The sequence below is a fragment of the Mandrillus leucophaeus genome, unplaced genomic scaffold, assembly GCF_000951045.1.
Source record: "Mandrillus leucophaeus isolate KB7577 unplaced genomic scaffold, Mleu.le_1.0 Scaffold331, whole genome shotgun sequence".
Classification (NCBI taxonomy): Eukaryota; Metazoa; Chordata; class Mammalia; order Primates; family Cercopithecidae; genus Mandrillus; species Mandrillus leucophaeus.
Window position 1 is genome coordinate 2,014,532 of NW_012103488.1, and position 15,393 is coordinate 2,029,924.

Sequence of the window (15,393 nt, forward strand, 5' to 3'; positions counted from 1 at the left end):
CCACACCCTGTGCCACACGCTGGGGATACCGTAGTAGTCAGCGAGGTGGACACTCAGATCATCACCCTGCCTCTGTAATAAGAGCCACGGGGACATTTAACAAGGGCCTGATGTACTCTGCGTTGTGGGCAATCAGAGAAAGGAACACATGCCCTCACGAAAAGCAAAATTGCGTGTGATAGTAAGATTTATTTTAGGAACGAATAAAGATCCCAGTTGACCATGAAGACCGCTCCAGGTGGATTCATGTCCTCACCTGCAAGAAGTCCACCAGTGGCCAGTCAACTTGGAAATAAATTATAAGCGACAGAAAAATGAAATGACGAGAAATTAAGGCACTTGATGGCAAACATACTGGGGAAAAAAAAAAAAAAAAAAGCCCAGGGCGATGTGTGATTCATGCCAAAGTCCCTGAATCCCAGTGCCCCCAGGTCAGGGTAGCTGGGTTGAGGAGGGGTGAGAGCTCTTGAAAGGGGGTTAGCAGCAGGGAGGTGGGAGAGAGAAGGCAGGGAGGCTTGGACAAAAGTATCAGTGTAGAAAAAAGTCCTGCCTAATGACATGTTTGTGGGACACTGAGTAAACCAGTTTGTCATGATCGAAGCAGGGAGGAAGGAAGACTAAACAGGAACAGAATGTAAACCTAGCCTGAGGAACAACTACTTTCTGCTCTACATTAATCCAGGGCTTTGAAAAGCTTCCCTTTGAGTCAACCAGCTCTTTATCCAGCTGTGTAACTCACTCACCCTCAGTGAGCTTTTACTTGAAACCTACCTCCACCCTCCTCCCCACAAACATCCTGGGAGGTGGTTTTGTATAATAGAGCATGAGCTCTGAAGACCAGTGTCTGAAGACATTAACTCTTGGATAAATATCACTTGACAGCTGTGTAACATTGGGCAAGAACCTAGTTCTATGTCAGTTAAATGACTGTAAATGACAATAGCAGTGTCTACCTCATATTGCTGTCCCATGGTGTATGAGTTTTCCATTGTTGCTATAACAAATCACTACAGATTGAGTAGCTTAAAATGACTCAGACATATTATCTTACGGTTCTGTACGTTAGAAGTCTGTCACAGGTCTCACTGGGCTAAAAATCAAAGTGTCAGCATGTCTGTGTTCCTTGCCTGAGACCCTGCAGGAGAATTTCTTTGCCTTTTCCAGCTTCTGGAGGCCACCCACATTCCTTGGCTCACGGCCCCCTTCATCCATCTTCAAATCTAGTAGCATCTCTCTGATCATTCTTCTGTGGTCACATCTTCCTCTGACTCTGACTTAGGCTAGAAAAGATGCTCAGTTTTTAAGGACCCATATGATTAGAGTGGACCCAACCATTTAATCCAGGATAATCTTCCATCTCAGGGTCCTTAACTTTAATCACATATGCAACATCCCCTTTGTCATGTAAAAATAACATATTCACAGGTTCCAGGGATTAGAATGTGAGCATCAGTGGGACCCACTGCCTACCAAACTTAGGAAGGGCCCTGTAAAACATTGCTAATGCCCACCTTCCTATTAATCTGGAATCTTCAGAGCAATGGATTCCGGCTATACACATCCATTGAGCTAAGATAGTCTTCCATTTCCTGCAGAGAGACCTAGCTTTTCATTCTCTTTGTGAGAGGGGACAAAGTTTGTCTTCATTTTTTTATGTCTCAGTTTCAATTTTCAAAAGGTTATTTTCCCCTCTTAAGAACTTATCTTAGCTCAAGCACAGTGGCTCACACCTATAATCCCAGAGCTTTGGGAGGCTGAGGTGGGAGGATCACTTGAGCCCAGGAGTTCGAGGCTGCAGTGAACTATGATAGCGAGCAAGATGAGGAGAGCAGGGCATGTGGCACAGGCCGGCTTCCTATTTGACCAGTGTCTCCAGCTGGAGCATTACTTTCCTGATCATTCCCTACCTAGAATTTTCCGCCTTTTCTTCACCCGTCCTGATATCTTTTATTCCAAAGCCAGCTCCAAGTGTGCCCCTGCTCTGGGAAACCAGCCCTGCTTAGGCACTCCTCAGGCCAGGCCTGTTTCAACACCTGCCCAGAGAGATTACTTCAACATAAGCAGCAGTATCTTCCCCGAAATTCAAGTGAACATGGAAGGAAGTCCATTTACCACTTCTCCTTCTGAAACAGTTTTTGCTGGTTCCCCCTGAGACTTCTGACAGTTCCATGAGTACCGGGAGGTTTTAGCTAAGAATTCAAAGTTAAATGTCCTAAATAACTAACTGTACATTTGTTTTGTTTGTTCGGTTGGTTTTTTTGAGACGGAGTTTTGCTTTTGTTACCCAGGTTGGGTAACAATGGCGTGATCTTGGCTAACTGCAGCCTCCGCTTCCTGGGTTCAAGCGTTTCTCCTGCCTCAGCCTCCCGAGTAGCTGGGATTACAGGCACGTGCCACCACGCCCAGCTAATTTTGTATTTTTAGTACAGACGGGGTTTCTCCATGTTGGTCAGGCTGGTCTCAAACTCCCAACCTCAGGTGATCTGCCGGCCTCGGCCTCCTAAAGTGTTGGGATTACAGGCATGAGCCACCACGCCCAGCCCTAATTTTAATCATGGACATAGATATATCAAATATATAACTGTGTGGTGGGGGAAGCCCATCCAATGGATAAATGGTTTTTGTTTGTTTGTTTGTTTTTTAAGATGGAGTCTGGAGTGCAGTGGCACGATCTTGGCTCACTGCAACCTCTGCCTCCCGGGTTCAAGCGATTCTCCTGCTCAGCCTCCTGAGTAGCTGGGATTACAGGTGCAAGCCACCACGTCCAGCTAATTTTTGTATTTTTAGTAGAGACGGGGTTTCGTCATGTTGGCCAGGCTGGTCTCGCACTCCTTCCCTCAAGTCATCACCCTGATTCGGCCTCCTGAAGTGCCGGGATTACAAGCATGAGCCACCACGCCCAGCCCCTAGGAGTGAATGATTTAATGTCTGCACTAAGAAGGTTATGGAGTAGCAGGGCACAGACAGGTAGATTGCAGATGCATGTGGAATTATTTTTTGGCAGTGGATATTGACTTCCAGAGATCAATCTAAAATCTCTTTTCAGGACTCCTGGAAGAAGAAAGATACACTAGGAAGACCGGCAGAGCAGGAGATGCATTTTGTGTCCAGTATAAAACTAATTGGCAAAGTAAGGATTTGACTTGTAAATAAACTCTTAGTCATTAGCAACTTATCTTTGCATCATTTATCTACAGACTAATGACCTGTCTTGGGAAAGCGCCTCCCTCAGAATGAGGTTGTAGAGTGCAACTGCTCTGGTCTGGCATTTAACTACTTGAGTTCAAATTCCAACTCATCTCTTACTAGATGCTAGGCCTCGGGGTGTTACTTAACTGGACTAAGCCTCAGCTTCTTCAAGTGTGAATTAAGGACAATAAGAATCCCTAGCTTACCAAATTGTGTGAGGATTAAAGAAGGTAATATATGTATAATGTTTAGCCTAGAGCTCAGTCAATATTAGCCTTGGTGACTAGGGTTATCAGGCATTTGCTAGTAAGCCAGAGAGCCCAGCATTTTAGCCTCCTCTTTGATAAAAATAAAAACCAGACACATAAATGTTCTTTTTTCTAATCATTAAAAAAAAATAACCTGATTGTGTATCAGGGTTTTCTGCATGCTTGGTGGGTGTAAACCACCTGAAATATGTTTCCTGCTTTTGTAGAGAGGGAAACAGGAACGTGTCTTTGGGTTGGATTCTTGGTTCCAGACCCACTTTAGTGAACCCTCTGGATCCTGTGCTTTTAAGGCAAGCGCCTTTCGTTGTCTTTGGGGGCAGTGCTCACTCATCCTTGGAAGCACATATCATGGTGGTGAACAAATCACTGAGTCTGTCTCCATTTCCAGGAACTGCTCCTACGTCAAGCACAGGGACGATGCCTGTATTGTTCACTGTCCAGCCCAGTGCCTTGCATATAGTAGGGGCTCAATTAGTAAGTGAATGATCGACATGCGACTACTTCTCGTATTAAGCTTAATGTTGTAAATGACATGTTTTTCTTTTTCCTTTTTTTTTTTTTTGAGACGCTGTCTTGCTGTGTCACCAGGCTGGAGTGCAGTGGTGCGATCTCGGCTCACTGCAACCTCCGCCTTCCAAATTCAAGTGATTCCCCTGCCTCAGCCTTCTGAGTAGCTGGGACTACAGGCATGTGCCACCACGCCCAGCTAATTTTTTTTTTTTTTTAAACAGAGTCTCGCTCTGTTGCCCAGGCTGGAGTACAGTGCTGCGGTCTCGGCTCACTGCAGCCTCCGACTCCAAGGTTCAAGCAGTTCTCTGCCTCAGCCTCCCGAGTAGCTGGGATTACAGGCACCAGCCACAAGGCCCAGCTAATTTTTGTATTTTTAGTAGAGATGGGGTTTCACCATCTTGGCCAGGCTGGTCTTGAACTCCTGACCTCGTGATCCACCCACCTCGGCCTCCAGAAGTGCTTGGATTACAGACATGAGCCACCGCGCCAGCCCACCCAGCTAATTTTTTGTATTTTAGTAGAGATGGAGTTTCACCATGTTGGCCAGGATGGTCTCAATCTCCTGACCTCGTGATCTGCCCGCCTCGGCCTCCCAAAGTGCTGGCATTACAGGCGTGAGCCACCGCGCCCGGCCAAATGCATGTTTTTGGAGGTAGGGTATACATCTACAAAAAGATTCCCTTCCTCGCCCCTGGGAACCCTATCATTATCCTCTCAAAACTTCGCATCATTCAAATGTTTCTTAAAGAGTTTTAGAGCTCTTGTTATAGAATTATAGAACTGTATCAAAATGTAAAGTACAGACAGTCTTTATACATTGACTCTGATAAACTAATCCTTCCTCGCGGCTTTTAACCACTCGTTTCAGTTGTCCACCGTCACAAGGGCCCTCCTCCAGCTTCTGCCTTTTTGTTGTGGTGACCCCAAGTGGCCATACTGTGTAAGTGCAAGAGAATAAACAAAGCCCAGCTGGTCTGGGAGGATGCCGGCTGTAAAACCCTGTGCAGGAATCGGCTGTTCCATAAAGATCTGGACCCCACAGTGGAGAACAATAGAAGGAAATTTGAAATTGAAGCCAAATAAAATCAGTTTTTTTCTAAAATACGGGCCAGTCCTCAGAGGAGTTCAAAAGCAACTAGCCCCGGGTTTTGTTCATTCAACAACTATTTTTATTAAATGTTTGTTGTGTACTTGCTCTCAGACAGGGCTGGCTCATGGTGTGTGACCTACGCAGTTGCCTTTGATTTAATACTCTGTCATCACCATCTTGTAATTCTTAATGATTTTTGAAAAAGAAATCTACATTTTCATTTTGCCCTGGGCCCCACAAATTATGTTGCCAACCCTGCCCTCAGAAAAATGCTCTGAAAGCCCCTAAAACGAAACATTTTAAAGTCCACTGAGCAGTTAAAGAACAATATCATTTTCTCTGAGTTCCATTCTGTCTTTCCTTCAAATAACACCCCCCACCACCACCACCAACTCCACCGCCACCACCAGTTTATAAGACAAGCAACTGTCCCTGCTGTCTCCTCTTACCTTCCTTCTCCTTGTTGGTTTTCTTATTCGTCATCCTGTTCAATGCACTCTCTATTCCTCCCTCTTTCCCTGCTTAGCCTTCCTTTACTGCCCTTTGCCCTTTCTCCTTTTCCTCTCACTTGTCCGATTTTTCTCTCTCCTCTTGGCAAAATAGGATTAGAAATGTAGCTAATGAAATGACGATGATGATGATAGCTGACATTTACTCCCTGGCTAGGGATATTAGCATCCCTAAACCTTCCTATTCCTTACTTTTTCTTTTTTTTTTTTCTGAGACAGAGTCTCACTCTGTCACCCAGGCTGGAGTGCAGTGGCGTGATCTCAGCTCACTGCAACCTCCGCCTCGCGGGTTCAAGTAATTCTCCTGCCTCAGCCTCCTGAGTAGCTAGGATTACAGGCGTGCACCACCACGCCTGGCTAAATTTTGTATTTTTAGTAGAGACAGGATTTCACCATGTTGGCCAGGCTGGTCTCGAACTCCTGACCTCATGATTTGCCTGCCTCAGCCTCCCAAAGTGGTGGGATTACAGGCGTGAGCCACCGCACCTGGCCTGGTTTTTTTTTATTCTTCATAGCACTTATTAACACTTTTTTATTGGTGTATTTCTGGCTCTCTCCACTAAAATGCAAGCTCCCTGTGAGCACAGACTTTCCAGATCTTGATCTTGCTGTATCAGCGGCACCCAGACCACTGCCTGTCACATGGTAAATGTGCCATTATTATTTATTTACTGAATGAATGAGTGAATGAGCATTTGCTATGATACATTACATTTCATTAATACATTTCATGCCTAATTCAACTAATCCTTTCAACAGCTCTATTAGTAATTATAAAGGCGGAATTTGAACCCGTATCCTTCTGGTTCCAAAGCCCATTCACTTAACCACTAAATAACCAAAACTGTCTCCCTGGTTGGAATATTTGGCTCCTAAACATAAAAATGTTTTTAAAGCTTTATCTAGTGTTGCAATAAACATCAAATAGCTAATGATATCATTTAAATGTCCAGCAAAAATTGGGTAACTGTATAGCCCACTCTCATAAGACATTCCAGACTTTTCTGAGGTGCCACAGATGCAGCAACCCTCAGTCCCCAATTTATTTCTGAACAATTTCTCTGGACTCCATTTTTATGCAGAACACTATACTATTCTCATTAGAGATTAAATCAGGTCATGATATTGCATTAGTATAAAATATAAGCATTAGTGAATGTGATTTTTAAAATTAACACCTCTCTCCCCTGAATATTATGCAACCAAAATAAAATTTACATTACTGTAAGCCAGGCACAGAAACACAAATACTGCATGATCTCACTTATATGTAGAATCTAAAAAAGTTGAACTCGGAGAAGTTGAGAGTTGAATGGTAGTTACCAGAGGCTGAGGAGAGAGGTAGATGGGAAAAGGAAAGATGTTAATCAAAGATGTTAATCACAGTTTCAGTTAGGAGAAATAAGCTTTGGTGACCTATTGCACAGAATGGTGACTATAATTAATGATAATAATATATTGCATATTTCAAAATTGCTCAAAATAGATTTTAAATGTTCTCACCACAAAAAAAAAAATATGTAAGGTGATAGATATAATTAACTTGATTTAATCATTCTACAATGTAAACCGACAGTGAAACATCACATTATACCCTATAAATAGGCCGGGTATGGTGGCACACACCTGTAATCCCAGCACTTTGGGAGGCCAAGGCAGGCGGATTGCTGGAGTTCAGGAGTTCGAGACAAGCCTGGACAACATGGTGAAACCTCGTCTCTACAAAAAATACAAAAATTAGCCGGGTGTGGTGGCACATGCCTGTAGTTCCAGCTACTCAAGAGGCTGAGATGGGTGAATTGCTTGAGCCCAAGAGGCAGAGGCTGCAGTGAGCCATTGCACTCCAACCTGGGCAAAAGAGTGAAATGCTGCCTCAAAAAAAAAAAAAAAGTTCTATACTCTAAATATATGCAATTATTTGTCAAATAAAAAAAAGTTTTAAAAAATTTGCATAACTCAATATTTCACACCTGCTCAGAATTTCAAGATGTTATGAGTGATTGTTTACTTCAGGACTCTAAAGTATATATTTGTTAAGTCATACTGGAATATCCATCCCAAATGTAAACTAGACAATAATAGTCAACACTAATTATTGAGTATTTACTCTGTACCAGCCAACTATTATGCTAAGCACCTTATAGACACTAATCCTTTGAGATAGGTGTTATCATAATCCCCACTTTATAGTTTCAGAAACTAAGGCCAAAATCATACAAGTGGTAAATGTCCAGTCCAGATTAAAATCTAGACCTTTGATCTTAATGAATATACTTGATAAAATAAGATTTAATAGAAATCTTACATTTATAAAGATATAAATAGCAAGAACATTCTAGAACATCCACAGTTAAATTTAGTTTGTTTTTTTTAGTATGTCATTCTAAGATTTTATAGTATATACAGTTTAGGGTTGGGTTTTTTTTTAAATGTTTTCTTTCCTTTCCTAAAAGCACGTTATCTTTATTCCTAAAAACATGAAAGTCAAAGAAATACGATATCCTGTTTGCTCTTAAACTGATAAAACTTCATGGTCAGCTTTTGGAAAAGTGCCTGAGAGAGTCTGTGAATACAAGTGTGAAACAATTATGTTATCATAAAACAATTACAAAAATTTCTTCTGGTACGTCATCTTGTACAATTCCCTTTTCCTCCTATTTTTCCCAGTCCTCTGCAGGGCCTTCTTTAGACATCCACCCCCACCCCCACAGTCCCCTACCTTTCTACCTCCCACTAACTTTGCAGTACCCTACAATGTGTCCATGATTTGATCATCTCAGGCTCAGCTACAGCCACAAAACATGCTGTGACTTCTGAATCCAAGTCGGTTCAGACATTGTGACTTCAGGACCTGATCTAAGGGGCTAATAACACACCTGCAGGACTCCAAGGGGCATCATGAGCCCCAGGCTACATCCAGGTATGAGTCAGTATCCATGGCAGCAGGTCTGATGGGTGATGCCTGACAGCAGGAAGTTCTAGTGTGAATATGGTAAATAAATGTTGCGAATACTGCTACTACCCTATCCTAGGACCGTAGCTATCGTCACTAATTTATCAGGATCATCCTCAGTATGAAGATTCAGGCAACCATTCCCAATGCATTGAATTGATATGCTACTTGAAACCTATTGACCATCCTTGTGCAAGGAAGTTGGTAATACTGAGTACAACAGGGACTAATGTTGTTTCCTTGAACATGGCTCCGGACAGTCATTAAGTCTCCCAGGGACAGGTACTCCCCCTAGCGGAAGGAGCTGGCAAGGAGCCAGACACATCTACACCAAATGGAGAGGCTAGAGAGAAAATCAGGAAACCTGAACAGAATGAGAACATCCAGTGGAAATTAGCCTATAGTTGCAATGTAATGAAAACAGTGATGCTCAGGGCAAAAGGATTAGGGCAGGAAAACTAATTGCAGACTTTACTTGCCCGTTAAGTTTCAGCCTACCAATATTCTGCAAGCTAGGGGATTTTCTTTTTTTTTTTTTTTTTTTTTTTTTTTTTTTAAGCAGAGTCTTACTCTGTCACCTGGGCCAGAGTGCAATGGCCCAATCTCGGCTTATTGCAACCTCCGCCTCCCAGTTTCAAGTGATTCTCCCACTTCAGCCTCCCAAGCAGCTGGGACTACAGACATGCACCACTACGACCAGTTAATTTTTGTATTTTTCAGTAGAGATGGGGTTTTGCCATGTTGGCCAGGCTGGTCTTGAACTCCTGAGCTCACGTGATCCGCCGGCCTCAGCCTCCCAAAGTGCTGGGATTACAGGTGTGAGCCACCCCGCCTGGGCTAGGTAGGGGATTTTGAATGCCCAAAGCTAAACCATGCTGGGACAACACAGGCACTAGCAGTAGGCCTTCCTTTACATTTTCCCCTTTTTTCTTAAGTTCAGTCACCATCTGCATAGCTAACATCAAATTCCACTTTTCCACCCTGGTATTTTCTTCCCCAATTCAAACTCTGTAGTTGTCTGAGATGGCTTTAATGGATATTTCATTGGCAATGCAAGTAAACCATGGGAAAAGTATAGAGTCTCAGCTCTCCCCTGAAACTATCTTTCCTTCAAACTTAATGCTATGGGCCTTAAATTCCATTTCACACAAAAAGTGAAAACAAATGCAAGACCTCAGAATCATCTGATTCTTGTCCACTGTTTCAAAAAGAGGGCCAAAGGAGCCAACAAAAGGGCTCACTGGGAAAGTCAGGCAGCAAACGAGCTGGACCATCTGGGAGAAGCTTGTCCTGGGAGTAGCCATGTGTAAAGTCAGGAGGTGGGAAGAACACAGACTGGTGTGGTGAAAGGCATTATAGGCCATTGACAATGACTCCTTGTCTCTACAACCCACTCATGACGCCTGAGACAGAGGAGACTCGTTTTCCCAGATGATGTGTGGGGATGAGTATGTAGGAAGGTTTGAATGCTCTGCAAAAGAAATGTCATTCAGGTGCCCTTAAATTACACTGGTAGAAACCATCTCTTGAGTCCTGAGTCACTGAACTCTCTGAGCTCAACTTGTTAGGGGAGTAAACTCCACCTGGCCCAGATATGAACTCTGACCTCAAATAGGCCACCTCAGGTTGACTACCTGCAAAACAAGGTGGGACGGGAAAGGAAGCTAACAGCATTCAGGATTTTACAGCAGAAAATATCTGTCAAAGTAATGCCTTTCTTCTGAGACAGGGAAAAACACGTAGGTAAACTCTTCAATATTCTCTCTACCTCAATTCCCAGGTGCAAGCTTTTCCCTGGGAATGTTTCTGTCTTGCATTTCCAGTCCCGGTATCCTAACCTTTCTCTCACTGTTGTGGCCCTCACGGCAGGGCCTTCGGCTGCCTCCAGCCAAACTCCTTTTCCACCCTCTCAGCCTTTAGAGTTTATAGTTTTCTTTTGGTTTTGGTTTTGTTTTGTTTTTGGAGACAGGATCTTACTCTTGTCACTCAGGCTGGGGTGCAGTGGCGTGATCATAGCTCACTGCAGTCTTGACTTCCTGGGCTCAAGTGAGCCTCCCCCTTTGGCCTCCCGAGTAGCTGAGACTACAGGCACAAGCCACCAGCTAATTTTAAAAAGTGTTTTATAGGGACAGGGTCTCACTATGTTGCTTTGGCTAGTCTTCAGCTGGCCTCAAGCGATCTCCCACCTCAGCCTCCCAAAGTGCTGGGATTGAGCCACTGCAAGCAGCCAGAGCTTGACATTTTAAAATCCTTCCTCCTCCTTCTCTTCTTTGCTGAAATGATGACATTCTTGCTGGACTGCCTCTTTTCATTTTTATTAGAAAGGTAAGTATTTTCTTCACCATTAGCCCATGAGCTCATACGAATCACATTCTTAGGGGCTTCCACAATGGAATATTCATTCACATCTAGATGGGGATTCGCAATGGAATAGTCACATCTAGATAGGAGAGGCTTCAAAGAATCCAGAGCATTTATTCTGGCTTGTGTGTGTGTGTTTATGTGTGTGTACTGTGTTATAACCATTTCAGGCTAAAGATTCCTGAGGGCAGGGCCTGTGTCTTACTTATATCTTAGTAACCTTTATAGAAGTTTCCACAGTGCCTGGCATCTAGCAGCTAGGTAAATAGCACTAGAAAGAGCATTAGAGCTATGCCTTGCAAGATACGTTGGATTTTAGCAGGCAGAAGGAAGAGTGAATAACAGGGGAAAGGAACCCTAAGCTCTAGGAAGCATATTGTCAAATAGCAGAGTCTAGTTTGACTGAAATGAGAGTCATGTCATCATTTTTCAACCCTCATATTTGGCTGTATGATCTGATGTGTTCCTGAAGCACAGTTGCAATAGAAAGTCGGTGACACACGCACATATGTATGGAAAGGCATCAAATGCCAATCTAAGAAGTCTTCATCTAATCAACTTATTAGATGAACAGTTTAGAAAATTAGGAAAGCTTTTTGTTGAATACTGTCCCAGATAAAGTCTTGTTAGGGGCTTGTAACTTCACTCTACACCCCAAAATAACATCAGTGTGTTTTAACAGTACCTTTGGAAAGGAGTGTTCTCACCCTTTTTTTATACCCAAACATTAAGCTAACAATTGGTATTTTAGGCCCACTGCATGGTGGTGACAAGGTAGCACCTGGAGAACATATCTATGCAGGCTCTGCCCTTGAGGGTGATGCTGAGAGAGTGCTGTGGCTGCCAAATCTAAGTGATTTTTTGCTGTAGAAAGACCAGGTACAAGATTGGTACCAGGGATATTTGTCCTAAGAAGAGAAGATAAAAAAGATCCAAGCACCAAGAAAGGAAGTCAAGTCCAACACCAGAGACAGACTAGCTGACAGGATAGTTCTAAGGACAGACAAAGTCTGTAGATGTTGGCCAGGGTTGTGAGACCAGGGAGAGGTAGAAGGGGTTACAAGTTGAACACCAAGGGCTCTGAAGCAGCAATGGGAGTAGAGGCCATAAACACATATAGGCTCCCTTCACCCTTTCTCTTGTTTTCACTTAGACTTAGCCACCTAGCACCTAGCACTTAACTACCTAGCACCTAGCACTTGACCACCTACCTAGCCACCAGGCGGATACACAAGTTTTAGAAGGCAATGGAACAATTCAAAGTATGCTCCGTATGGAGAAAATTATTGAGTTTTCCATTGCTACAAAGCTCTGGTTTCTACCACTGAAAATTACCAGCCCTTTTTCACAGAATATTTATGAAGCTCAGATAGGATGAAGGTATATATAATAGTTATAATGGAGTTTAATTATTTTGCAACTATACCTACACATTGATAATCCAAGAATCAACCAACAAATCTCAATTGTTTACCATGTCCCAAACACCACCTAAGAGCTTTGAAGACGTTCAAATTATGTTTAATGCAAAATAAGATTTAAATAGCTGGGAGAAATTTATTCAGGTTTAAACTTTAGTGGATTTAGAAGCACTTGGCCCTGGGGCCTTTCTGAGAATGAAGAGGTCACACACACACACACACACACACACACATATCCTTCCCCTTAATCTACAAATATTAGTCAACAAATATTTATTGACTGTCACTATCAAATTCAGTGATGAATATCTTGTTCCCACACTGATAGGTGTCAGAGACAGGCAGACATAGAGAATTAAAGCATTAAATTTTAAAAGCTGCCCTTTGAACACAATGACATATAGTTTTTCATTTTAATCCTGTTCTTGAACTGTGCAAATTAATACCCACATTACCAAATAAGCTATTTTTAAACCTTATATGTTGGTATCCAAGAAGATGTTAAAAAGAAAAAATAAATAAACCTTATATGGAAACAAAATAATACATGAGCAGTCACCAAACACTCAAGAAAGCAGCTAAAATACAAATAAATGGTCCACATTTTTTCCTACAACTCATATCCACCCAAATGTAAATTGGCTTCATTGATATGTCTAATTGTTCTGGATGTTTTTCACTAAGTGATATGTTAAAGAAAACAATTGAAACCTCATATACATTTATTTGGAGGTAACTGAGGTCCTTTTTGATCATTTGAAAGTCATAGTTTTTAATCTTACGGTGATGAGTTAGGAAACATGGAAAATAAAATGAATTAATTATGTCCTGTAATTTCTCTAAGGATAAGAAAACTTTGAGATTAAGTACATACAGAACTGTAACTGTTTTGCAAAAATATTTTTTACTCTTATAAAGAATTATAAAAAGCAAGGAAAAGGACCACCTTACCACCGCTAGAGAAGACACAATAAAACGCAGTGGTGCCCTACCTTAAAGTAGCTTCAATAGGCAGCTCGAAAGACTGAATCTCAGCCAGGACATTCTCATAGGTTTGATCTGTTTCTTCTTCCAACATCGTTCCACAAGCTCCTGATTTCCCAGCTGCAGACATCAGATATTGAGTGAAAAACTATTGTAATTTATAAAAATAAATGTCGTTTTCCTTATAATTATTAGAAGGATTCTCTGTTTACCCAAAGGAGCAACAAAAACAAGCTCACCGTCTGACTTCATGCTATCAAAGTCTTTGCTTCCAAGAATGTTGCACAGCTGTTGCTGTCCTGTCTCCACTTATAACATTTTACTTATTATTAACCTTGACACAGTTCGGAAAGTTCCTGCCTAGTGCCGGCTATATTTATTCACTTGTTTCTCAAAGACAATAAGTGTATGTAGGAATTAGAGTCATTACACTATATAAGTTTACTAAATGCATGTGATTTGACAAGGCATATATATTAATATTATTTATGCTAAATACATAACCAAAGCTACATTTCTAGTTGTTACTGCAACTATGCCCTTGACCACAAACCCAAGGAGGTAATTTGCCCAGGAAAAATGAAATGTGTTATGGGATGTGATTTTGAGGTCACTAGGCTAATTCCTTGGTGCCCTGTCTATCTCCTTTGCTTCTCTGTTCTGCAGTGTCAATTTCCTCCATTAGCGATAGAGCCATTAGTTCTTTTATCTCTTGTTCAAATACAAATGCTGCTGGAGGCATTTAGATCTTACTCCTTTTCAGTTCCTTATGCCTCACTGTGAATGAGTTTGCTAGATCCCTTCTGCAGAGTAGGTTTTGATGGAGAGGAAGAAAGAGAACGAAGATGTCAGGGTTTTAAGAAGGCTAGCTGCCACTGAGAGGAAGAAAGAGTGCATGAACCAGAGGCCCAAAGTAGCAAAGGAAAACGTGCCCTACAGCCAGCCCCAAGTAGGCCTGAAGAACTAATGGGCGTGTATTTCCCATTTCCCATCACCACTTGCACTTGATCTTCTTCAATTCAGTTTAAGCTCAGCTTTCTTGCTTAATACCAGAAAGACAATATTTAAAGGAATGAGTAGTGACATTCTTCCATATGAAGCTTTTTTTTTTTTTTTAGTTTTTATCAGACTTTTTTAAAAGCTCTGACAAAAAATTGAAGTTTGTTCTCTTAAAAATGTAGTATTCAAAGCATGCTATAACTACAATCTATGGCATTTGTCATAGATTGCATCAGTTTGTCACCCCTGCCTGCATCCATACCCTTGCCAGTACCTCACTGTGGGCACACTAATTTGTCCCTGTCCCATGGCTTTGGGCTCAGCCATGTGACTTCTGCTGGCCAGTGATACATAAGCTAAAATAACAGCATGTGAGTTCTGAGCCTAGGCTTTCTAAAGCCTCTAAGGCATATTTCTGTTTGTCCTCTTGCACCTCTGCCATCACCTAAGAAAAGCATTCCCTGAGAGCTACGTGAAATAGAGTAATCCCCACGGGTCCACAGACCTTCAGGGGAAGGTATATATTTTCATCTAGCTGCAGTAGCCTGAAAGAGAACTGCCCATCCAAACCCACGCTGATGAACCAAGCCCCAGCTGAACCACAGACACAAGAGCAATACTAAATGACTGTTGTTTTCAGCCACAAACTGATGGGTTATAGAGCAATGGCAAACCAATGCAGCATTCTTCACTTCAACCCCATCAATAGCCCCCAACCTTCAGCCCTAGTTTTGCTCCATGGCAGGACGGAACAAATGCAGCACGAATATGCCTCACACCATTTCCCAATAAGATGAGTAAGTCCTTTGAGACTTGACAAAAATAATAATTTTCAATCTATCTTAAAGTTCTTGGCCGGGCATGGTGGTTCACACCTGTAATCCCACCACTTTGGGAATCCGAGGCGGGTGGATCACTTGAGGCCAGGAGTTCGAGACTAGCCTGGCCAACTAAAAATACAAAAAATAGCTGGGCGTGGTGGCACATGCCTGTAGTCCCAGCTACTTGGGAATCTGAAGCCCAAGAATCACTTGAGCCCGGGAGGTACAGGTTGCAGTGAGCCAAGATCAGGCCACTGCACTCCAGCCAAAAAAAAAAAAAAAAAAAA

At 42.3% G+C, this 15,393-nt stretch overlaps 1 protein-coding gene across 2 annotated transcripts in view; it reads right to left on the reverse strand.

The window, feature by feature from the left end:
- The window catches only part of EXOC6 (exocyst complex component 6), a 218,817-nt gene that overhangs the window by 197,361 nt on the left and 6,063 nt on the right, over positions 1 to 15,393 (reverse strand). Inside the window, exon 2 of one of the 2 annotated variants that reach the window (XM_011988477.1) lies at positions 13,295 to 13,406. In XM_011988477.1, coding sequence (XP_011843867.1) covers positions 13,295 to 13,380 — 86 coding nt within the window. In that variant the 5' untranslated portion in view covers positions 13,381 to 13,406. Of the gene's footprint in view, positions 1 to 13,294; positions 13,624 to 15,393 lie in introns of those variants that run through there. The other variant, XM_011988476.1, reaches the window with a different exon arrangement.